Here is a 24,050-nt window from a genome sequence, read left to right on the forward strand (position 1 = left end):
ACTTGGCAACGAATGACACACAGCTGCCTTCTCCAACTCCTTGCAGTTTGTGTTCTTGAGTGAGAGATTCTAAATCCCCACCTATCCCCACTGAAATAACTCAATAGCTAAATAATCCATTTTGAAGACAACTGTTGATGGGTTCCTAGTCCCACCATATTTACATGTGAAAGCACACTGTAAAGCCGACCACAGCATCATGCAGTGAGTGCAGGCAACTGACTACACTGGTAAAACTCCTGCTAGTTAAATAAACAAAACAACTGCATATGGAAAATGTGCTTAACAGTGAGATCACTGTCAACAGCCTTTATTGCAGCAGACTTTGAAGTAACAGCTTAGCTGCCCCAGAGTTACACATATGCCTTGCTATTTCAAAGTCAAAGTGGGTTAGCAGCTCCACATGGTTTCTCACACAGCATGTGATTTAAACCTGTACAAGAGCTTTGCCTTCTTTTGCTTTTGGGTAGAAAAGACATTGCTGAGCAAATTCCCACTGGCTCCCCACAGCAACTTGCCTTTGCAACATACACTTTAATTAGCTGTTGTGTCTTTCTAAAGAGAAAGGTAAAAGAGTCTGAACAGTGATGTGCTTCACAGTATTAGAGTTCATAGTCATCGGGATGGTAGAGCTCGCTCATCAGGCGGTAGATGTAGGAAGGTGCGTTACCCCCAATGTTAGAAATGAAGAGAGTAATGAGCTCCGGAGGGACGTAGTCAAACACTGGGCAGTGAACATTGATTTTTGCCAGGATCTCCCCTGTGAAGTGAGTAGCAGCAATATCAGTCAAAGCAACTCAAAGTACAGTTAGTCTTTTGCACAGCTTCTGGAGTCCCTAAACAAACTGGCTATGCACACACCACCCCGAAGTCAGTACCTGAACATCCTGAATACTTTCTGACTTCTTCACTGATGTCATCAAATTACAGCTATACAGCAATCTTCAATGAATGGCAATACTTTGTTTCTGGTCATTTTTGCTGGTAGAAACCCCAGATCCCCTCTGATGTAGACTGACTAATTGCTAAAAAAACCCTACCAATATGTAAGACAGTCCTGATACTGCCAAAGTTATTATTTAAAGAAATGCTTAGAAGGCCAAAAGTAAAATCTGCTGCCAAGCTGCTATCTTCATTTCAAAACCCTTTGTCACATAGAAATGGGGCTTTGAAAGAGACTTTGCTAACTGAAAATGGGCTTGGGCACTGAGGCCTTTCTGAAGATGGTGCTTGTGTGGGAAGCCCATGGCAGAGACACTGTTTGTTTCAATGGCTGTATCATGTAACAAAGTTTCAAAAAGTTACAGGAAAGAACGGAAGGTGCCCTTGGTGACGGGCATCGGCCCTGTCCCACAGAAAACTGCTACCTACCTGGCATCATTATCACCATCCTATAATAAAACAGTTTCAGAGCAGAAGCAAAACTGCCAAGACAGTGTTTAAAAGAAATCCTTTTTCTCTACGTAATATACAGTTACAAACTGGATGGTTCAGAGCACTCTTTTCTGTCAAAGACAGTAAAAAAGGATTTTCTCTCTAAGGTTATAACATGCTCTGATGTTTAATTTTTTGTATGAGTTACAAAAAAAAAAAAAAATCTGAACCAGCTTGACCAGATGTATAAAGAATAACCAGTACCTTCTGTGAATGGCAGCACTTCCTGTGGTGACACAAACTTGTGGAATGAATCTTCTTCATTAGGGAACTAAATGAGAAAGAGGACAGGAAGATGAGGAAAAAAGTCCTACCTGATTATCCTTGTGAAAACAGATCCTGGCACTGGAAGGAATTAATGCAGAGGAAGATGACTTGCCAGGTGATATTAAGTCTGTTTACAATAATGACATAGTGCCTGTGTCTACAACCTCTCTAACATTTACAGGTGAAAGGTTTTTCCTCAAAGCTTTTAGGGCCTTCTATGACATGGCTGCCCTTACCAAAGCCTAGTGAACTGGAGGAGTGACTTCCTCAGTCTGCAACTTCATATTGACAATATTGAAAAAGTACTGAGTGTAAGAGTCTCATTCTGCATTCTCTGCCTTTCAACACTAATGGCATAAACTGAAATCTGTCATGGTTGAGGAAAAATAAGTGTGGCAATGCCAGTCTCAGTCTAGGCAGTGGTTTACATCCTGATATCCAATGTACTGCTTTGCACATGTGGCAGAGGTGCTTCAAGGAGATCCCGAGGTGTGCCAGATTTGGGTAAGGATCTCCTCTCTGAAGTAACAAAGCTAGATGGGGGAGATGGCCCATTTACTGACAGATGGTGCTCTCCCCCCTAAGCTCCTACAAGCAAAAGCCCCTGCAGGCACAGTCCTGAAGAGCTGCTGTACTTACCTGTGGTGAAAGCTTGAACATGGGGGCACACACGATGAGTGGAGTGGAGTGGTGTTTAGCTGCCAGTGCCAGAGTGTGAGTCCCACTCACAGCAATCAGGGCACCATTGGCCAGGATTGTCTTTGTACCAATGATGACCTTAAAAGGGCAAATCAGAATTAGATAGCATGTTCCACAGCAAACTGGGGAAGGAACACTTCCTGGCTCAGACCCTGACAGATGAGCTGGAGGAGGACTGTGTCGGTAGAGCCAGCCAGCAGCTGGAGTTCTAGGGCAGCTGAATGCCTGATCTGTTTCATCTGGCACTGGCTCTGCACTGAGTTCCTCGCTAACAAGAGCATGACTCCAGCCCAGAGAACTTCAGGAGACAAATGTATGTTCCACTGCAGGGAACACCAAGCAGAAACTGGGCTGTGGTCCCTTTTCTACAAGCTTTGTACAAGTAACTTGACTACTCACTGCAAAAATTCCCTTGCGTTATGCTTGAGGGAGTAATATAAAACAGCTCAAAATATATAGATAAGAACTGATGTGGCTGCATTTTAGTATGTTACAAGTACTTTTTATTCTCCCCATTTTGGGGTGCCAAGTTTTCATCTCTAAAAGTACAGAACATGTCTGTTTAACAAGACAAACCTTAATGATTCCCTTCATCAGTCATCTTCTGTTTCAGGCAAAGGGGTGTTTCTTCCCTTTAGAAATGCTGCTTTTTGTTCCATCTCCTTTGAAAACTGAGGCTAATCCTTTGAGGCTCTCTTGTAAGTGTAGCCACTAAGCCAGAAAAACCTGTCACCATTCAGTCAGTCATCATACTGACTCTGAATCTCCACTCCAGCAGTGAACAGGGACTATTACAATTCTGAGTCTTCATTAAAGAGACACATCATCACTAGGACCTGCAGCTGATTTGAGAGGCCTAAGCACCCAATCTGCCATGAAATCCCTCCCCCAGTGGAGCCCTCCTTACCTTGTTGACTCGAGACATGACAGCAAAAATAGCTGCATCACTCATGACAGTAGTTTCAATACCCTCTTTAGACAGTCGGACAGCCATTTCATGACCCTAAAAAGAGGGAGAATCCAATTGGTTCCCTGTGACATAGCTCCTGCAGTGTAACTGTAAAGGTATCAGCACTCAAGTCTTGTCTGAACTGCAAAACTACCAAGTGATGAAACCTGAACACGGCCCTTCAACTGAAGGATGCTGCGGTAGGATAATGAGCTATCTCCAATCTCTCAACTACAGAGGAATTTCCATAATGTTCACCCTGATTCCAGACACAAGACTTCAGTAAGAACACGCGGGACAACAGGGTCCAGCCAGCGTGGGCCTTACCTGGCAGAAGGGCGCGCACTCTGCCACGATGACCTGGAACTTGCGCTTGCGAGCAGCTTCCTTCAGGAAGGCCTCAACCGTGCGCGAGTAGCTAATGGTCATGATCACCTCATTGGAGTGGATGTGCTCCAGGGCCTGCATTGCAATGTTATCAGTCGTGCCCTCTGGAACACAAGGAACGCGTGGGTGTAAAGGCAGCCAGCAAAAGCAACACTTGTGCTGCTAGGACTGTCCTACAACAAGAGATTTTTCACTAAAGCAATGTTATTAGCACTGGGAGAGCAGGAGCAGTGTTTCTCTCCGTTCTTTTTGCCAGTGGAGTGGAACCAAGAAGCTGGCCCTTGAATGCCCCATGCTCCCTAGCTATACCCTCATTATATATAACAACAGCTGTACTGAAAACTCCATTGTGAGGAGAGGGGATTATGTCAGCACTGCTCCAGATAACCATGAGACCCACAAAACTTCAACACTTTTGTAGTTCAATAGGGGGGCAACTTGGGCCTCAGAAGGTGGGTCGGGTGCCTGATTTGTCACAAGAATCACAGAAAAAGAAAACTGTATCATGGTTCTTTGTGACAAGGGTCAGGTTATATGTGCACAGGGACTTTACACTCTTCTTTACAGGACTCAAGACTTCCCAGAAGACCAAGAGCACAGCCTACAGCCCCCCATATTGCTCCTTCCACAATCTACCCATCTCCCCATTAGCCAAAGAGGACTTAAAACTAATTCATGGGAGCAGCAGGGCTTCAGTCCCTTGGTTCCTTCAGATTAAGCCTCCCAGATCCTTATTGTTTTATTTCACCTAAAGAAGGGGGAACCATCAGTCCCATCCCATAAGAATTTTCACTCAGGAGCAATTCAGACCCATCCGTACCTAGCTCAATTAGCATCTCATTAATAGCTTCAATAACATTAGCTCTGAGGGAGGGATAAGGGGTTCTGAAATCTTCGCTCAGTCCTCCAGAAGTCAGGAGTTTGTGCAGGGATTCTTGCTGGTCGCTTTCCTCACTGCGCCCGTGAAGCCTGTGGAGAGAAGTGGCCTCTTCAGCCTCAGGAAAGAGCACAGGGCCACAGCCAGGCTGAGCTGGCACACCTGGATGTGAAGAGACAGGAAGGAAAACCACCCACAGGAGGCACACCATGCCACACCAAAGAGCCTCCCATAGCTGTCTTGGCAGAAAAACATCCAAATCTCTGCCAGAAAGTGCCTTCTTAAGACATGTGCAAACACTGCTGTCCACAGACAAGGAGCAGGCTCGAGTCTACTGCTCCAGTGGCATGGACCCCCCTAGGCACAGAGAGAGAGCTACCCAAGGCCAGGGCACAGACTTGTCATGCACTCACAACACATACACCAAGGGGTTTCTAAAGAGGAAATGTCACCATCCATAGTGGAAACAACAAGGTCTCCTTTGGTGTTAAACTCCCTGAATCCCTCTCTAGGAGAGGTGGGAAAAGGGGCTGATGGAAACTTAAGGGGTTTTACAGAAGCAGCTTAAAAGGGCAGTTCTGGGTTTTCAGAGAGGTACAGGGAGCAAGAGGGCGCTTTACCGGCCATATTCCTCACGAATGACCTTCAATACCCGTCGCACCATGTTGCCCACTGTTGTCTCCGACGGCTGAGCTGCTGTCATCCTCTGGCCCTCTGTCCGGATCAGATCCATGAGCTCCCCTAAAAGAGGGGAGGGCCTTGGTTAGCGCTGCCCAGAGCAAGCCCATGTGAGCATCAAACCAGCGCACCCCCTCAATATCCCGGGGCCAGCAGCTGCTCCAGCACAAGGACCACAGCACCAAGAAACACCAGCAAGGGGCGAGCAGAGAGCCCTCACGAAGCAGCCGGTTCCACTGGTGGGTTTTGTAGGAAACGCTTGGACACAACACAGACCTAAGAGAAGGCCATCAGCAGTGCATCTGGCCTTTCCTTTGAAAGAGAAAACGGCGTGCTGCTGGAAAGGCCCGTGCTCGGACTGCCGCCGCGGAGGGGAGAGCACGGCTGGAGCAGGGCAGCTCCGCAGTACCGCGGCCGTGAGCGCGGCAGGCCGCGCCGGGGCAGCCACTGCGAACGCGGGGGGCGCTGATTCCTCCGCGCCCGACAGCCGCCACTGGGCCGCAGCTTCCCTCCCGCGGCTCGCCCCGCCGCCGCCTCCTCCCGGCGCTGGGGGAGCCGCAACCGCCCGGGGAAAGCCCTGCGTCCGCCCGCCGCCGCCCGGCCCTCACCGGCCCGGCTCCATCGCCCGTGCCCCACGATCTTCCGCAGCAGCGAGAGCGTCTGCCGCGCCGTGTCCTCGGAGCGCGGCCGCTCCCCGCCGCGCCGCAGCCGCGCCGCGAAGGCCTCGATCTGCTCGGAGAGCTCCGAGCCGCGCTCCGCGGCGCCCGGCATGGCGGCGGCACTTCCGCTTCCTCCGCCCCCCCCGTTCCATTGGTGGAGGTCGCGGAGTTGTGCCCGCCCCCCCGCGGCGGCTCGGCCAATGAGAGGCGCGTCCGGCGGTGGGCGGTGCCGCGGCCGGGGCCGGGCGGTGCCCGGGGCTGTGGGAGCGTCGGGAGCGCGCACGGGCGGGTTTGCTTTGCTTTGCTTTGCTTTGGAGCGCGTACGAGAGGGTTTGGTTTGCTTTGCTTTGGAGCGCGCACGGGCGGGTTTGCTTTGCTTTGCTTTGGAGCGCGTACGAGAGGGTTTGGTTTGCTTTGCTTTGGAGCGCGCACGGGCGGGTTTGCTTTGGTTTGGTTTGGAGCGCGTAGTGCCGGCCTCTGAAGGGCCAAATCAAACGAGCTGGGAAAGGCGCAGTTCCTGGCAGCCCAATTGTTCTTGCTGGCAGAGCCAGAACCGGCCCTGGATAAGGCAGGAATGTAGCTCCTTTGTGTCTAGTTCCTGGAGCCATGGAATAATTCTCATTGCTCTACTGCTTTACTCTATCGCTCTGGTCTGTGTCCTGTTGTTTGAGATTAGGAAATAAAAGCAAAGAGGTTTATGTTGGAAGCTTTCAGTGATTGCTTCATGGTGAGGCCGGTAGGGCCTTGGATGTTCATGACATCTTTTGTTCATCTGGTTAGTTTAGGACTCACCCTACAGCCAGCTCCTGTCCAGGGGCTCCTGGGTCCCCAGCTGGTGTGCTGGCTCTGAGCACTTAATGCAGGTGATTTGTCACCCAAAGCCTGCAGGGGACTGAGAGTCCTTCCATACCTCTCTTTTCCTCCTGCTTGCTCTGCCTGCCTGGCAGCCAGAGAGCCCAGCAGCCTGGGGCAGGGAGCTCGCTGTATGCCTCCCATGCCTGGCAAAGGGCCACACATCTGAGTTTGGCTGGATGTGCTCGGGGAGTGCAGCCCTGGGTAGAAGTCAGAGCTTCACTCCATGATGAGCTTGTGCCATCCTTTGCCCCTGGCCAGAGTCAGTAGAGGGTGACAGGGTTTGCCCAGCTGTTGGCTCCACTGTGCTGGGCCCCACTGTCCCAGCTGGACCTGTCCTGGTTCCCGCTGCCTTGTCTCCTCCTTCCCAGATTTAGGTGTGTGTTTTCTTCCACAGTGCGTAAATCAGAGGCTCCCTGGAGCAAGGTCTGCCCAGCTCTGCATTTGTGCAGGGAAACCCCATTCCCCTTTGCCCCTGTGCACAGCCACTTACTGGCATGCACTGTGCCCATCAGTTGCCTGCTGCTCGTCCTGCAGGGCTGTGTGCCAGCTGCCTTGGTGTGCAGAAACAGCTCCCACATGTGCACCCAGAGACTGGGACCTGCAGATTGGCCAGAAAAATAAAAATCACTGCGTTGGAGCTTTCCTTTGTTTGTTTACTTATCTTGCTAGTAAACAGAGCAGCTCTTGAAGATTAGGCAGGGTGGAGAAGAGGAAGGGAAACAGGGCTCTGAGGTTATGACCTCCTTGTGGATGCTGGGCTGTTTACATTCCCTGCTTTGGTCCCAGCAACTACTGCAGGACAGTTTTTTCCCAGTGCTTTGCCAGGCTGCAGAGCTTTTCCCGTTTGTGCTGTTTCTGTTCTTTCCCCTGTGGCACTTTCTGCTGGGCACTGCTGCCACGGCCAGTTTAGGCAGCTGGCAGTCTGGTGTCCCTTGAGGGACAGAGTCCTGTGCTTGGTCTGCTGCCCTGTGTTTCATGAATGAAAGCCTCTGAATGGGGATTTCGGAGCCGTTAGCTCTGCAGAGCTGAGCTGGGCCAAGGCCTGGGGCTCTCTGGAGAGCTGCAGGCAAACCCCAGGCAGCTCACAGGGACCATGGCTGCGAGACATCCAACTGTCAGCAGCCAGCTGCTCCTGGCAGGACCCAAGGAGTTAGACAGGAACTGTCCAGCAGGACTGAAAAGGAGGCATTGAGGAGGAGGATGGGCAGCAAAGACAGCACAGGGACTGTAGGGCAAGGGGGGAAGGAAAGATGCATGCTGATGCCCTGGTGTAGTCTGCTAAAATCCCACTGCCTTGAGGCTGTGGCAGGGTGCAGAAGGGATGGGGGGTGGGGAGGTGCAGCCCTGTACAGCTGGAAGGAGACTCACCTGCTGCTCCACAGCTGCTGGATGTAATGGACCCCCCTCTGCTGCCACAGCCACAGGGAGCTGTCTCCTGCACAGCCCACCCCCCTTCCCTTCCCTTCCCTTCCCTTCCCTTCCCTTCCCTTCCCTTCCCTTCCCTTCCCTTCCCTTCCCTTCCCTTCCCTTCCCTTCCCTTCCCGGGTGTACCCCGGGCAGAGCTGGTGCCTGCAGCTCCCCAGCTGATGCACGAGCAAGCGAGGAGGCTGGCACAGTGCAGACAGTGCTGGTCATGTGCACAAAAGAGCTGAGCAGGGAATGAGCTGGCCAGCCGAGCATGGCAGCATGTTTTATGGGCCTGCAGGGGAGCTGAAAGCTGTCTCACCTCCTTGGAGAGCTGCCAGCCTAGCCAGGATGGCATCCTGCTCTGTACCATCGGGGCTGACTGCTGGAGACACTGCTTCCCTCCAGCCAGGGAATTCTGCATCCCTGGGGGCTGAATGTCATCCCACAAGTGCTCATGTGAGGGAGGACAAGGCAGGACAGAGGCTGGGTAGAGCCTGGGAGCACTGGAACATCGTGTGCTGGGAGGCTGTTTGGATTAGAAACTCTCAGTGGATAAGTGGGCTGGATAAAATGCCAGGGAGGAGAATCGGTTTGCTGAACTCCAGTAATTGGACTCATCTGCAAGAGTTGGGTAAGCAAAGTGAGCTGCTCACGCTCAGCACAGGCAAAGAGAAGGAGCCAGCAGAGCAGAGCCAGCTGAGCCACGGCCCAGCAGGGGCAGCAGGGCAGGCTCTCAGCTCAGCATGGACTGTGGAGGCTGGGTGGGTGACATGGGCAGAAGCAGTATACTGCTGGGTGCCTAAGCCACTTGCTGAGCACAAGTGACTGAATTAAGGACATCACAGTGCACGGGTGTGGGGAGAACACAAAGCACAGTCTAAAGGGAAGGATCCACTAAGGTATCTTTGGTGTGATTTGATTGCTCTTTAGAAAACCTGTGCTCAAAGGCCTGGGACAAAAACAAGGCAAGACCAAAGCTTTTGTAGTCACAGATGGAGAGGCAGGAATGAATCTGCTGAAGGGAGCCCAAACCAGTGTCTTCTGTGTGCTAGAGGGGAGAAACCAGGCCACTTAGTAAGTGAAGGGGAAGGAAATGGTGAGCTGAACCGAGTGTGGAATGCATGTTTAAAACTCAAGCTTCCAGGGAAAGAAGACAAAAAGCCCAAACAAACAGCTGCTGATCCAGTGCAGGTACGTGAGCAGCTGGAAGGCTGAGCTCTGTGGCTGTTCAGGCGCACGCACATTGTCTGAGTCATCGGCAGCTTTGGCATGCTTGAAATTCAGCCTGACACTGCAGGTACCAGGACACGTGTTCTGCTGGTCCTCGCTGATCACTCTGTAACAGCTGTCTCTAACTGGTCATGCTCAGGAAAGCCTGGCTGCTGTGGCTGCCTGGGTGGCCAAGGGGAGACAGGCAGGGATTGCTGAGGGGAATGACAGGATGGATTCAGTACCTCAGGTTAGCAAAGGATTTGGTGCAGCTCCTGGCTTGGCCGCCTGTGTGTACGTGTGCTTGTCGCTGCCTGGAAAATGGCTGTTGTCTCATCCTCACGTCAGCACAGCGCACACAGGCAGGCCAAGCCCATAGCCAGACCCTTGTGGTACCAATGGAGTCCACAATCCCTATGGAAAATGAGTAGGCGGTTCTGAATCCGGCCCAGGGACCGTCTCTCCTGCCAGCAAGTTTGTAATTTGCGCCCCCCTCCTTTTAGGAGCCTTAAAAATAGAGACCAAGGCTGGGAAGCATGAAGGTTTTTCTAGGGCTTGTTGTGGAAGCAGAGCAGGCTGGGCTGCCTCTTGCTCTTCCCAGCCCCTGGGAGAGGCATGGGAAGCTGGCGTCCAAATGCCTGCCCTGGATGTGGAGCCTCACTCGTCGGCTCATTCATCTATGGCAGTAGCCCAGGTCTCCCCTCGTGATAAAGGCAGCTGGAGGCAGCTGGTTCAAAGGCCAGGCTGGTCAGGAAGAGGTGAGGGAAGTGTGGGAAGTCACTGCATGTCATGTAGGAAAACAAGCTCTAGCAAGGGATGAGAGAGCACGCTACAGAGCTGGGTGGGAGCTGTTGTCCTCAGCATTGCTATTAGTGTCCTGGACCTTCACACCCTGAAAAGGCATTTGCTTTTTTCCCTGCCACCAAAGGCACAAGTGCTCAGAAAACCCAGTGGCACCATGCAGGTGTTGGCTGTGGCCTTGCCACCACTTTGAGGGTGCATGGCACATGGCACTCTGCCTGGGCCACAGAGGAGGTGCTGCTGGGGGCTCATCCCTCCGGGCTGGCTTCAGAGGAGCCCCGGAGCAAACCTGGTGTGGCTGCAGGAAGCCAGGCCCTTGGAGCGAGACAAAGTGCAGCCCGGACGCCGTGTGGTCACCAAGGGGTCCGTGACACCAGCAGTCTGGGCTGCTTCCTGGTCACCAGCCAGCTCCCCGCAGTTCCTCTGCTCCTGCGCTGCAGCTGGCCCCGGGCTCGCTCTGCTCATTGTCTGCTGCGGGTGATGGCAGCTATTCAGCGGCTGCCAGATTTCAGGGAAAGGGAGAGATGAGCCACTCCTCCACCCACATTCTAGGAAAGCCTCTGGGCTGAAGCCCTGCCGATACACACGTCCACTCTCCTCATCAGGGAGGGTGTGCTGTGGAGCTTATATTCCCCCTCCGCCCGCATCCCACATCCCCCTCTTATCAGCAGGAGTGATGCTGAGGAGCAGAGCTGGGAAGCAGCCCTGGCTGCTGCCCTGTCCCACACAATAGCGGAGTCTGCTACTCCCCGTCTCCTTGCCTGTTTGCCTTCCAGAGCCAGGCAGAGTCTCGCCATCACTATTATTTTGCTTTGTGTCAATATTATGACAACTAAAAGCAGGAGAACTGCATCCACATGATAAGCGGCCAGAGGCTCTGGGCTGGGTGTGGATTGGGTTCCAGTTTGGCAGGGGAGAGAAGCGCCTGGCAGCCCCTGCCCACCGACAGGCTGGGCTGGGAAAGCTGGAGAGCAGGGGCAGCAGCAGCGGAGCAGCAGCCAGTTTGTGCCTGTGTGCCGCTCCTCTTGTTCAGTGCTCGCTGCCCTTTCCCCAGGGTAGGTGAAATGTGATTAATGTGCAGAATATGCTTGATTCTCTGGTGGAAAAGTAACCTCTGTGTCTTTCCTGAGGAGAGGGCTGCTCAGCTCCTGCTGGGAGAATCTCACCCCTCCCACGGTTGCCATTCCCTGTGCCTCCATCTGCTGCGGGCCCAGGCTGTTCTGTCTCAGCCCGTGGCAGAAGGCCATGCACACTGCTGCACCAGTCCGTCCTGCTCTCAGCCTTGTTTTTCCCAAGCACAGCACTCTACAGCTACTGGAGAGAAATTCCTGCAAGCTTTCTGGGACTTGAAGCTGCAGCTCCCACCCAGGTCTTCAGGAGAGGAGCTTTGGCAGAGCAGGGTGAGCTGTGCTGTGATTTCTGTCTCTGCCTCCTGCTCTGGTCTCTCAGGCACTTGGTGTGCATGGGGCTGCTGTTTTGGCGCGGTAGCTGTGCTCGCTGTCGGGGCTGCTGACTGAACGCTTACCTGTAGGTGCCCACGTATGCTTGGGGCTGTGGTGTGGCTCTCCAGTGCGTCACCCTGCCCCAGGCCTGTGCTTTTCTGCAAACACCCGTGGCCTGGCCAGTCTCCACAGCGTGGGGCTGCCCAGGCACTGCCACTGAGCACGGTGCAAGTGGCACTATGTCTGCCAACGCTGATGTGTTCCTGGAACGCTGGCTGGACGAGGGCCGCACGCACCCAAACCAGGGCTTGGGTCTGGCACTCTCAGGGACACCCTTCTTGGTAGCATCATCCCTGCCCCCACGAGGGATTAGTGTCTGAAAGCAGCACCCAGGCTTGCCAAGGATTCCCCTTGCCTGAGTTCTTCACCTGGAGTGCTCTCAGGCAGTCCTGGTGCTCATTCCATGTCCCTCCAAAACTCACGTCTGACCTAGGCCAGCCTGCAGTGCCCGTGACCCGCGGGGAACAGCCCCTGATGTCCCCAGGCATGGAGCTGGAGTGTCAGGTGCCTGCAGGTTTGGCTGTGGGTCCCCAGGGAGGCTGAGCTCCCCTCCCCAGGAGCCCAAACAAACAGCAGAGTTCCTGCCACGTGCGGCCGGCGCTGACTAAGGCCGGACGCTTCCGCCTGCCGCGGGCCGGGGCTGCAGGCCGCCACCATCGGGGCGCACAGCCCGGCCCATTTCCCCCTATTGTCAGCCTCCCCCTCAGCAAACACATCCCCTGCACACCTGGGCTGGGACAGGCGCTGACGCCACCGTAGCAGCCGCCAGGGACAGGGGATGTGCTGCTGAGGGCATCTCGGAGTTGGAGCTGCTGCAGCACAGCTCTGAGGAGTCCTTCGGGGCCCAGGTGCCCAGGCAGCTTGTTTGCAAGCTGTTTCCTTGAGGAGCAGCCCTGACTGTTCGGGGGTCATTGGTGCAGCTCTGCTTGCCTGCAAGGGCATTGGAGATCCCTGCATTTCTCAGAAGTCAGCAGCAGTGTCCTGAGAGAGGCCTGGGTTACCTGTGCCAAGAGGCTGGAGCTGGGGATGCCCCAGCCAGCCCATTCCCGTCCTCATTCTCACTGCGGAGATACAAACTGCAGGTGATTGACCTGGTTTATCCCAGTGCTAGCATGGACTGACTCTCTGGTAGTGGAGCTTAGGAGACTCTCAGAGAAGAGGTCACAGAAGCAGAGAAAGCAATCAAATGAAACAGTGAGGGTGAGACCTGGGGGCTCTGGGATGATGGCAGGTGTGAGGAGCCCAGTGCCCCACATCCTCATGCTGCTCTGACCTCAGGAGTCCCGTCACAACGCAGGATATAGGGAGCTGCTGGTGGGGTTCTTGCCTACTGGGGTCAAACACAAGAGGGTGACTGTGCTGGGCACTGGATAATGGATAGACTGGCCCTTCCCTTGGTAGAAGCCTATAGCTTTGATGAGACTGAGTTATCTGTCCTAAATAGCAGCAGAACAAAAATAATGCCCTGAGGATTTTAGAGGTGTTCTCCGAGAGCTTCAGGGGTGACACAGGAGGCCCTGGCTGCAGACAGTTTAAGAATGATGCAGGGACAAGTTTTTATTGGGTTTTTCCACGCAAGATGCCAAAGGTGGGATTTTGCAGAGTATAAGATGCCCTGAGAGAACTCTGATGCTGACATGGGGCTGTTTTATGGAAAAGATTACTTAGGAGGGACCTTGCCTGCAGTGAGCAGGGTGGGGTTTGCAGGGAAGAGCTGCTGCTTGCTCTGGGCTCCTTCAGTGCCCCTGGGCAGCCAGGGCCCCTGCTCTTCCCCCTCACCCTGAAGGAGGCATGGAGGTGACCCTGTTCCCTGGCAGGGCTGTGCCATGGCATGCTTGCAGCGGAGTGCCAGGGCTGGCCTTCCCCACCTGACAGCCAGGGCTCACCCACAGCAAGGACGCTCCGTCATTCCCCACCCACCTCGGTGAGCAGGGCGGGGAGGTGGCAGAGGCAGCAGTGCCATATTCGAGGGGATGCTCCCAGTCAGCAGCCACTGCGTGGGGCTCACTGCAGGGAGGCATTTGCTCTTTAAGGAAATGTCTCTGTTTGCCTCATGTCCCTGGCTGGTTCCTTGAGCTTCCTCTGTCCCTTCTCCCTAATGCGTAACTCCGCTCCCCAGAGCCGAGTGGGGGCGGCGCGAGGGACATGCTGGTGCATTTATAGCATCGACCTCCAGCCCTGTCCTGCAGCTGGGGAAGGGCACATTTGGCCCCCCAGGGAGGAGCATGGCACAATGCTCCAGCAGCTGTGACCCCAGCCGGCTTGATGTTTCTCCCACATGCAGGAGGATGTTGCTGATCACAGGTGACTGGTGTCCAAATATTATTCCTCTTCTCCTGTCTCTGCTCCACACTACCTAGAAAGTGGATGCTCATCCCAGGAATGTAAACTCTGCCCAAGGCCTCTGAGGAAATAGCTTCAGACCAGGAACAGGACTGCACTCAGCAATTAAGGGCTGGTCTCCCAAGCCACACAGCTCCTGGGGGAGAGCCCTTTGCTCCAGCGCCAGAGGCTGGCCTTGTGTCTGAGAGGTGGCCCCAAGGGACCTTCCTGCAAGGACAGGCATGAGGCCCCGTGTGGTCACGGTCTTTGCAATAACAGGATTCTGTCTGTCCAGTGAGTTGGCAGCAGCTGCTGCTCAGGGCGGCCTCTGCTCTGGGGTGGGAGGAAATGCTCTCTCCTCACCCCATCTCACAACCAGCCCTGGGGAAGTGGGAAAGGGGTCCCCTTGGCCCAGGAGGGTCTGTAGGGTGGCAGAGGGAGACCACAAGCATGCTCCAGTCACCACTTTAAGGATGTTACCTGCTTTTTGCTGCCCAGCCAGGAGAAGGAGCATGAACAGGCACTGACACTGCCACAGCAGCCCCAGTAGCTGCTGAGTTGGTGCTGAGTGATGAACTGCAGCACACCCTCCCCGCGGTGGGGCTGGGAGTTCTCTGTGCTTATCTCTGCAGCATCTCCATGCTAATTTGCCAGGCCTTGCTCCAGCAGCTTTGTGACACACTCAGTGGTACCAATGCCTAGAAACTCCCGACTGAGCCCAGCTCCTGCTGGTGCCTGAGTCACTGCCACTTGCATGGCCCAGCAGGGCTGAGGACAGGCAGCTGGCATGCCCTGCATCCCCTGGGGACAGATCCCACAGGCTGGGAGCGGATCACTGGCATCCTCATGCTGCAGGGACAGACCTCACATGGTGTTGGGTAGGGAAGCCCTGAAGCAGCCTCCCCTCTCTCCCAGGAGGACGTGAATCCTGGCACGGACACAGAGCTCGTTATTTCCCTGGGACCTGCAGCCCACGGGGGATCGTGTTGCCTGTCGGCATCTCATCACACCTCCCATAGTTCCAGCTTCCCTGGCCTCTGGGGCTTAAAAATAGAACAGAAAAGGCCAACAGAGCTCCTTTGGGTTGGCAGCAGGGTTTGACCCAAGACCTGCTGTGCCCCCTTCCCTTCCAAGCTGTAGACCAGAACCAGGATGCTGTAGGTGAGGCTGAGGGGGCTGGAAACACTTTGGCAGGGGTCCAGCGGCAGGGGCTGATGGAACAGGCACGGGGCAGCTTGAGGGGGAAGGGGATGGGTGGACAGGCACGGGAAGTTTGGGTGGGAACAGGGCATCAGTAGAGGAATTGAGAGGATGGTGGGAAAGGGGCTGTTGTATGGGGGCAGGAGGCAGGTGGGCGCAGAACGGGTGGATGGGCATGGGGCAGCGAAAACAGCAAGCCGAGAAGCCCAGCAGAGCTCCGGTGGTTCCCGCCGGCCGGGGATTCACCGGGCACGGGGCGGTGAATGGAAGCGCCGGGACAGCCCGATGGAGCGGTGCCCGGAGGCGGTGAGGGGGCGCTGGAGGAGAGGGCTCCGCCGCGTCCGGGAGCACCGGCCGTGCCCGCGGCCCCCGGGGCCAGCACCTGCTCCCGCCCCGCGGCGGGGCCGGGGCGGGGCAGCGGCGGGGCGGTGGCGGTGAAATACGGCGGCGGAGCGGGGCGCGCTCCCATGGCCCGGCGGCGGCGGAGGCGGCACGGCGGGGCCGGTGGCCCGGCGGCGGGGCGGCATGCCGGGGGCGGCGGGGCGGTAGTGGCGGCGCCGAGTCTGTACCGGGGCGGCGATGCGGCTGCTCGGCGCCTTCCTGCGGCTGCTGGTGGCCGGGACGCTGGGGGCACCGCCCGCCCCGGTGAGAGCCGAGGGGCGGGAGGGGGCTCGGAGCGCGGTGCGGCTGCTCGGGGCGGCCGCGGGGGCCGGGACGGCTCCTCCCGGCGCTGGGCGGGGGGCGGCAGCGGGTCACCCCGTGCTGCCCCCGCAGAGCTCGCCTTTCTCTCCTGTAGGCCCCGGAGGAACGGGGGACCGCCAGCACGGAGTCTCCCGGTGAGTTGGAAATGGGCGGCCGCCGGTGCCGCGGCTGGGAGGGGGCAGCAACCCAGGGAAGGCTTCGCGCAAGGCCGGGGCGCGTTGGGTGCTACCCGGGGCTGTGATACCTCTGGAGCCCCGTGGTGACAGCCGGGGAGGTGGCCGGGAGCTGTGCCGAGGCTCGGAGCAGGCTGACGCCCCCAGCCGTCCTCGGGCACCGGGTACCGCCGCGGGCCGGAGCGGAGCGCAGCCCGGTCCCGAGAGTGCCGCCCCTCCGGTGCCGGCATGCGGAGTGCCGGGTGAGAGAGCTCCGCTCGGCTCTCCCTGCCCAGGGGACGGCTGTCCGGCTGGGCGAGCTGCGGGGGAGCCCCTTGGCGGCGGAGCTCGGGGGTGAGCAGAGAGCCGGGGCAGGAGACCCAGCTGGCGGATAGAGGGAGAAAGAGCCGTCGGGGCGGCCGTGTGAGCCCCCGCACAGTGATGTGCACAGTACAGCGACGGACTTACTGGGAGCACAGAGTGGTCCTTTGCTTCCCTGTGCTCCGCTTCCCTGGCTGCAGGACCCCCCCGCGGCTGCTGCACCTGCCCGGCTGGGCTCTGCCGCCCTGGGCGCCCCTGACAGTCCGTCTCTTGCAGTCCTTACCTTTCGGGAGATCTGGAATCGTAGTTTCTGCCGGCCTCTGGAGCAGCTGGTGGACGTCATTACCGAATTCCCCAACGAGGTGGAGTACATTTTCAGACCCTCCTGCGTCTCTCTGCAGCGCTGCGGAGGCTGTTGTGGGGACGAGGGTCTCCGCTGCGTGCCCGTGGAGACGAGCACGGTCACCATGCAGGTACGAGCTGCTGCTGCGGGGCCGGGGCTGGGGCTGCCGCACGGCTGGAGGGGGGCTCACAGCCCCGGGAAGTCAGCTAGCAGCTTTGCATCCTCTAGGCATTGTAGCAGTGTGGCTAGCGAGGGAGAGGACTTACAACTGCTGAAATGCGAGCCAAGCCAGTCGGGTCCCTCTGCCTGCTCTTTGGGCTTGGCCCTGAGGTCAGGTGTCACCCCATGTACCAGGCAGCAGCTGTCCTCACACTGCAGCCCCTGCACTGAGCTGCCAGAGATCAACCTGCTGATCCTGCAGGGACCAGGGAAATGCTCTGCTTTGCCATGGATGATGGACTAGGGAATGCCTGCAATAAACCACCAGTGATTTTGGTCTCTGAGGTTGAAAGTGTGTTGGAAGGCAGGATGGCAAAAAGCTCTTGGCTGGGATGGATCAAAAGCCTGGTGTGAGCAGAAGACAGCTCCCCAAGCACAGGTCTCCCTCTATGGGAGGGATCTTGCTGCTGTGTGCAGGGTGGAAATGCCAGACGCATCCGCAGGGGCTAGTGGGGATCACGGAATGATGAATGTATCCCGTAAGGCCCTTGGATGTCCAGCCTGAGCTTCAAGCTGGGCTGTGACATGTGACACTGCAAATCCTGTACCCCTGGGCTGGAGAGGCACTGTGGTACTGACTCCAGGCAATTCCAACTCAGTGCTGTAGGAAGCGTCCAGGAGGAGGCAGCAGCAGTGGGATTGGCCTGAAAAACACGACTGGAAGCATATTTCTATCAGAGAAGGGAGGTGTGCAAAGGGGTCAGAAACGTGAAAATTGTGCAGAAAGGTAGAGACTGAAAAATCTTTTCTAAGGCTGGGAACTCCCAAGGCCATGGGACTTAAATTAAAGCCCTGAAGACAAGGGGTGGCACTGGCAGAGCCTCCCAAGCTGCCAGGGCAGCTGGGCCCGGCCAGTGCTGCCTACGTGTGGAGGTGGACTCTGTTGTTGGAGGTCCCGAGGAACAGGTTAGACATGCATCTTCCCAAGAGCCTGGGGTGGCAAGGCAGTGGCTCGGGTGTCTTTCCAGCCCCCTCCTGCCACTGCCTGAGAAGTAACCTTTGCTCTTCTTTCAGCTCCTGAAGATAAAGCCAAACGGGGAGGCACCCTATGTGGAGATGGCGTTCACCGAGCACAAGCAGTGCGAGTGCAGGTAGGGACTCCTGGGGTCCAGCACGAGCAAGCATGCCAGCTCTCCCTGTGTGCGGAGCAGGGGCACCCTCTGGGCACCCTGGCTGGGCTGGCACCCCTCTTGCTGTCTTTGCACTGGGGCTTGCAGGTGCTTGTGGCCCTTGTCCAGCTGCAGGCTGCAGCACAGCTCTACACCTGCTCCCCGCAGACAATGGGGTGCGTGCCATTGTGAGCACAGGTCAGGCACCATGCTCTGTCTGCAGGCTGCGCTCCCCACCCCTGCAGCTGCCTTGGCATGCCTGGTCTATGCTCTTTAGCCAGGGGATCTGCCTGTGGGTAATGGAGCAAGGCTGGTGGCTCTGTGGCAGCAGTTTGGTGTGTGATAGCACGTCCAAGGTGGTGGCTCTGCAGGGAGCTCCGTGGCTTGGCGTGCCTAGATGTGACTGTGGCCCAAAGAGAAAGCTCAACAGCTGAGTCTTGGGCCACCATTTAAGGGAGGCTACCCCATACAGGCCTGGGGGTACAGCAGAGGTTTACATACAAGCCAACAAATGAAAGCCTAAAACACACAGTGCCACCCTGGGCTGGATGTGCAGTGCTGGCCTGGAATGGACGCACAGCACCTGCCTGCCGCAGACTGCTGGCACCTGTCAACCCCTTGGGGTGCTCACTGTGTCCCAAAAGTGGTGAAAGCCTGGGCAGGATGGGGCCTCTGCAGTGCTGTGGGAGCAGCTCTGGTGCTGCCTGCAGCTGGTCCTTGCCATAGAGACTCCAGCACTGCCTGCATGGGGGCCCTGGTCATCACTCTTCATCATGATCCCAGGGTGATTTAGTATTGTGAAAACTGGGGGATGAGTGTCCTGCTGGGCAGCCATTAGACATGGTCCTTTCCTGGAAGAAGATCCTGAGGATTCCCAGACTGGTATTCCCCTGCAGTTTTACGAGCAGCTGTACTGGAGCAGACCCAGCTCCACACGGTCTCTGTCTGTCAGTAGATGCAGAAGGCAGAGTGGGAAGAAGCAGATATATTACTTGCCTCCTTCTCTGCTTCCAGCTATTTCCCATGCAGGGAATTTCCTAAGCCTTTTGTGCTTTTCCTCCCTAGGGTAACTTTCAGGGGATCTCCTATGAGCACTTGTGCAGGCTGCCCTCTGTAGCAGTTTCTGGCTTCTTCCTAATGTGCTCTCCACACCTGTACATCACTGCCTTCTGTAGTTAGTGTAGGAATGGCAGATGTCCTGGCTGTGACGCCCACAGGGGAGGTAGGTCATGGCTGAGAACCCACCACCAGGACTTTGCAGCAAATCCCCCATGTTTGTCACTCAGGATGCTGCACCTTGTTTCACTATGGGATGTGCAAGCTGCCACTGGGAGTAGCTAAAGCTGAGCTTGCCCTCTCCAGTCTCACTGGCAAAATGTCACAGCCCCAGGGTAGTCACCCAAGCCAACCAGCCCCTGTGCTGTCTCTGCCTGCTCTCTGCCTGCTGCAATCAGCTCCTGACTGAGGGCTTGATGAGGTCAAGAGAAGAGCTATTTTGTCTGTTTTAAACATGAATGATGACAGGTAGATTGTGCAGTGTATTGGGCATGTCCCGGGGCCAGCTCCTGCAGCTCAACATGCAGCACTGCCCAATAACCACCTCTCTCTGTCATTTTCCCATCTGCAGGCCCCGGCAGGACCTGATGAGGTTGGGAAGGTGAGTGACACCAGGGGCTTTGTTACTGGCTGGGATTGTGGGTCTCATCTCCCACTCATCAGCCCTTCTTGTGGTACTTTCCTTCTGAAGGAGGAGGTCCAAGGGCCGAGGTAAGAGAAGACAAGACAAGAAGGGACGGAAAGACTGTGAACTGTAAGTGAGCAGGGGCAGGTATGGGTGGTGTCTTCTGGGTTAATTTTCTTGGGATGTGTCTTCATTAAGCATTTAGATCTTTACTGACACTGTGAGCAGTCAAGGGTTTGTGCAGAGCAGACACAGAAGTAAGCAAGAGGGGACAGTGGCTGTGGGGAAACAGGCCTCCTGCTGAAGACTCGGGAGGTACCTGGTAGTCCCCAGGCTCAGCAGCTCAAAGCTGGGCAGAATGGGGATGGATGGGCTTGGTGACTTGATCGTGTTTTGCTCTATTGCTGTCACAGACCATGGTGGATTTCATGGATCCATGAATTTCCAGTTTCAGCCTCATCTTGCTGCCAGTTGTGTCCTTACTGCCGTCCTTGACTGATTGTTGTTTGGGTTACTCTACTCTTTCCATCCTTTATCTCACTTTCTCAAACTCCTTGCAGTCACAGCACAGGCTGGACACACTTTTGAGGTGTGACACCTGTGGCCAGCAGTTTGCTCTGGCATTCCCCCCTTTTGTGTGGAGGCTGCTGTTGGGGCTCAGCAGTGGCAGCCCCACCACCCTCACTGCTCCCCCTGAGGAGGCTGCCTGCCGGCCCTGCCCCTGCGCTGCTGTGTCCCAGGCACAAAGGGGGCCCCAGGGCAGAGCAGGTGCCGTGCTGGCGGTGCTCACCCCGTGCCCTGCTCTCTTTGCAGGTGTGGCACACCCCGCAGGTAGCCCCTGCCCTGCCCCAGCCCCGCTCCCACCATGGGCCGAGCCAGCTGCCCCTGTCCCCAGCGCGGGGCACTGTGGAGCCGTGTCCCTCCAGGACTCCAGCACGGAAGAGCTGACTGTTACTCCCGCTTGGCCCTGCTGGGAGCACCGCCTGGCACCAAGGACTCCCTTGCCCATCTGCCCCACTGGCAGCAAGAGAAAAGGACTTGAGACCAAGCCTGGGGCTGAAGATGAGGAGCTCAAGCAGTGTGCTGCTGTTTGAGGACATTCTAGGGACAATGAGGAGCCAAGCTGGTGCATGTGCTGCTGGAACTGGCTGGGGAGGACAGCATGATGTGGCAGTGAGTGGAGATGGCTCACAGGGCTGCACCTGCAAAACTTCTCTGTCCTGCCAGCGCTCTGCAGCTGGGGAGGAAGGAAACCTGGGGCAGGCAAGGCTGTAGGGCTGCATCCGTCCCAGTTTTGGCACGGGGCAGGTGCCAGGGATTTGCCTGGGAAGCTGTTCTGCTTGGGAACAGAAGGGAACTGGGCTCCTCATGTTTTCACAGCTGCATCTCAGCTTTGCCCTGCTCAATAAAAGCTGGTCAGACATGGGAGCTGGCAGCTCCTGTCTGCTTTCCAACAAGGCAGGGAACTTCCCCATGGGCACCCACTCAGGCTGGAATAGGGCTGTGACCCAGGGTTTGTCCCCATCACCAATCCTGCAGCACCAAGGGACTGCCCTTGCTGTGATGCTGGAGATGGGCAACCAGCAGGTTGCTCCCTGGGCTGGGGGCTATCCTTGTGCTGGAGCTCAACTAGGTGCTGGGAGACCCTTGGGTGAGCTGCCCTTCCCCTCCACAGCACAGTGTGGGACTGGTACCTCCCTGTTCACCCTGCCCATCCTGTGCTCACCCATTCTCTTTTTTTGTTTGAAAGCTTCAAACAAGACCAGAGGGCAAGCTCTGCAAAGGTTTCAAGGTTACCCTTAAATGATGGGACCTGTGGTTTATCCTGCTCTGAGGAACAAGAGTGGAGCCCAACCCAGCAAGAACTGGGGTCCAAGGTGGCTCCTTGCCACACCTGACAGAGCTGCCTGTGGTAGGGGTTACGTTATGACTCTCCAAGCCGTAATGCTGGTGTTGCCTGAGGCTGGGGACATGGGGACAGGGCAGATCCCTGCCAGGGGAAGCTGGAGGTGGATGTTGAGGTTATGTAAACCTGCATACTGCCATCATATAGCAGGGAATTGACTGTGTGAGTTGTAATTGTGCAGCTGGGCATTTCGTTCAGGAGCTTGCTGGATCCCTTTTGGATCCCATTTCCAGGCATCCACAGTGTCCTGGAGCACAGCCTACATGGCCTTTGCCTCAAAAATAGCCCATGAAGTTCCTCCTTCACTACCTCACAGATGAGGGGAACTCACTGCTCCCCTTCCCACATCACTCAAAGTCTGTGTGGACCATGTGCTGGCCTGGTCCACGCAGGCTTTCCCTGTCACTGTGTGTCATTTCTGCCTGGCTGGCTCTGCTCTGAGGCCAAGGAGAACCAAGTGCAGCACTTGAGGATGTATGTGATGGTTTCTGTATTGTCTTTAATACCCTGGTAGTATTATGTGTTTAAAAAAGGAAGCTACATAAATCAAGTATGTTAATTAATAAAAATAAGTTTATCAAGACTCATGATTAGGATTAAAACAAATTCAAGCACACTAACACACAGTGGCTTTTCCTGTACACAGTTCCTGGTGTCTCTTTGGCCACTGCCTGGCACTGAGGTGTTCCAGGCAGCTCTGCCCATCAGACGTGGCAGGGCCAGACCCCTGCCTTGCTTCTCTCCCTCCATCACCTGGGTGCAGTGTGTGGCCTTGTCCCCTGCTGCTCCTGTGGCATGGGGTGTTGGAGAGCAAGAATGTGAGTGCTGGGAGGGATGTGGCTGTCCCACTGCAGCCATGATGAGCAGAATAGCTGGGGCAGGTCTGGAGCAAGGGGAAACATCACTTCCACAAGAGGTTTGGGAGCTGCATCTCCAGCTGTCAGGGCTCCCTCCAGCTCCATGGAGGTAACAGGAACGGAATGAGCCCTAGCCCATGAAGTTCCTGTGATTGCTGCAGGCATCACATGCCCAGGGCAGTGCTAGCTCCTTTCCCTGTCCCTGCCAGAGGGGAGAGTCCTCAGACCCTCCTCACTCCAGGGTGGCAGGGACTGCCAGCAGGACCTCCCCCCCAGTGGAAGGATGAGGATCAGGGTGAGGGACTGCTGCTCTGAGGGGCAGAGGCTTCCTGGCTTCAGGGCTTGTGTCCAATGCCCGTGTTTCCTCTCAAGGGGACCCACCACTGTCTGCCTGTCCCTCTGTGTGGTCCCTGTTGTAGCTCTTTTTATACCACAAGCTCCTGGGAGCTCTCCTTGGCCACAGCAGATGTGTGAGCACTCTGACAAGATCAGCTACATCTACAGAACCCCATGTTTCCAGGTACTACAGTGCAGGACTGTAGGTGCCCTTGTGAAGGGACCCTGACATACCCCAGCCCCAAAGACAGCAGCATCCACCATGGGCAGGCAGAAAACCTGTTCCAGCCCCAGTGCTCCCAAATCCCTCACCTTTTCTTTGCCTGAGTACCCCTTGCAGCTGTCCCACAGAGCCCAGGAACAACACACCACTGGGTTATCAGCGGCCCTGGGCTCCCTGTGCCTTCCAGCTTTACAGGGCAAAGGTTTGTTTAATAAGGCTTTAGGAGCTGCAGCAAGATGGTTTAGGAGGATAGTTATAGGGAGACAAAACATAAGGCAGCCTCATGCACCAGGAAAAATATCTTACATTTTTTGGGAAGTAACTGTAAAGGTGATGTGGGCATTGGCCCAGAGATGTAGCATTGTAGCTGGTGAAGCTGTGATGTTGAAGCTTCCCTGTCACCTCTGGTGTCCCTGAGCACAGGCTGCCATCAGAGCTCTGCCACCCAGCAGTGTCTCCCAGCCATGCCCAGGCAGGTCTCCCGCATGTCTCCATGCAAATAAAGAAACACTGAGGTCCTAACTTCACGATTGTGACTTATAAGTGTTTTGCACCCTCACAAAATTTGGCATAATCCTGCCTGGTGAAGCCAATGATGTTTGCAGTCTCAGCATATTTTAAGCTTTTGCCAGCTCTCATGTGTCGGTTTTAGCTTGTGAGAAAAGAGGCAGCTCTCACTCCTCTCCCTGCTCTTGGTCTGTGCTGGTTCTGCTTTGGCAGTTCCCACTTCCCAACAAGGAGCACAAGCTCTTCAACAGGTTAATCTAAAAGTAATCCCCTAAGTTCAAGGGACTCTGTCCAGCACTGACATGCAAACCTGGAAGCCCACAGGTAAAGGCAGTTGTGTCTCAGGGCTGGTACTAATCTTCTTCCCCTGCAAGGCTTTTCCTCACAGGAGCATCCTTGAGGCACTTCCTGCTGATGCCTTTGACTCACTCTCTTCTGGCCACTCCAG

At 55.9% G+C, this 24,050-nt stretch overlaps 2 protein-coding genes across 2 annotated transcripts; one reads left to right on the forward strand and one right to left on the reverse strand.

Annotated features, from left to right (window-relative positions):
- Positions 1 to 277: 277 nt before the first annotated feature.
- On the reverse strand, positions 278 to 6,062 carry EIF2B2 (eukaryotic translation initiation factor 2B subunit beta). The gene is made up of 8 exons (XM_063160281.1): positions 5,900 to 6,062; positions 5,234 to 5,354; positions 4,557 to 4,705; positions 3,677 to 3,840; positions 3,308 to 3,403; positions 2,341 to 2,478; positions 1,639 to 1,705; positions 278 to 760 (listed from the first exon to the last, which is right to left on the reverse strand). The coding sequence occupies exons 1-8, from the start codon at positions 6,060 to 6,062 to the stop codon at positions 603 to 605; spliced, it is 1,056 nt and encodes a 351-aa protein (XP_063016351.1). The 3' UTR covers positions 278 to 602.
- Positions 6,063 to 15,825: 9,763 nt separating this feature from the next.
- Positions 15,826 to 22,262, forward strand: PGF (placental growth factor). Its single transcript, XM_063160282.1, has 7 exons — positions 15,826 to 15,891; positions 16,043 to 16,082; positions 16,698 to 16,894; positions 17,998 to 18,074; positions 19,720 to 19,749; positions 19,840 to 19,902; positions 20,587 to 22,262. The coding sequence occupies exons 1-7, from the start codon at positions 15,826 to 15,828 to the stop codon at positions 20,606 to 20,608; spliced, it is 495 nt and encodes a 164-aa protein (XP_063016352.1). The 3' UTR covers positions 20,609 to 22,262.
- The last annotated feature ends 1,788 nt before the right edge of the window (positions 22,263 to 24,050 follow it).

This window comes from Melospiza melodia, chromosome 6, assembly GCF_035770615.1.
Source record: "Melospiza melodia melodia isolate bMelMel2 chromosome 6, bMelMel2.pri, whole genome shotgun sequence".
Taxonomy (NCBI): domain Eukaryota; kingdom Metazoa; phylum Chordata; class Aves; order Passeriformes; family Passerellidae; genus Melospiza; species Melospiza melodia.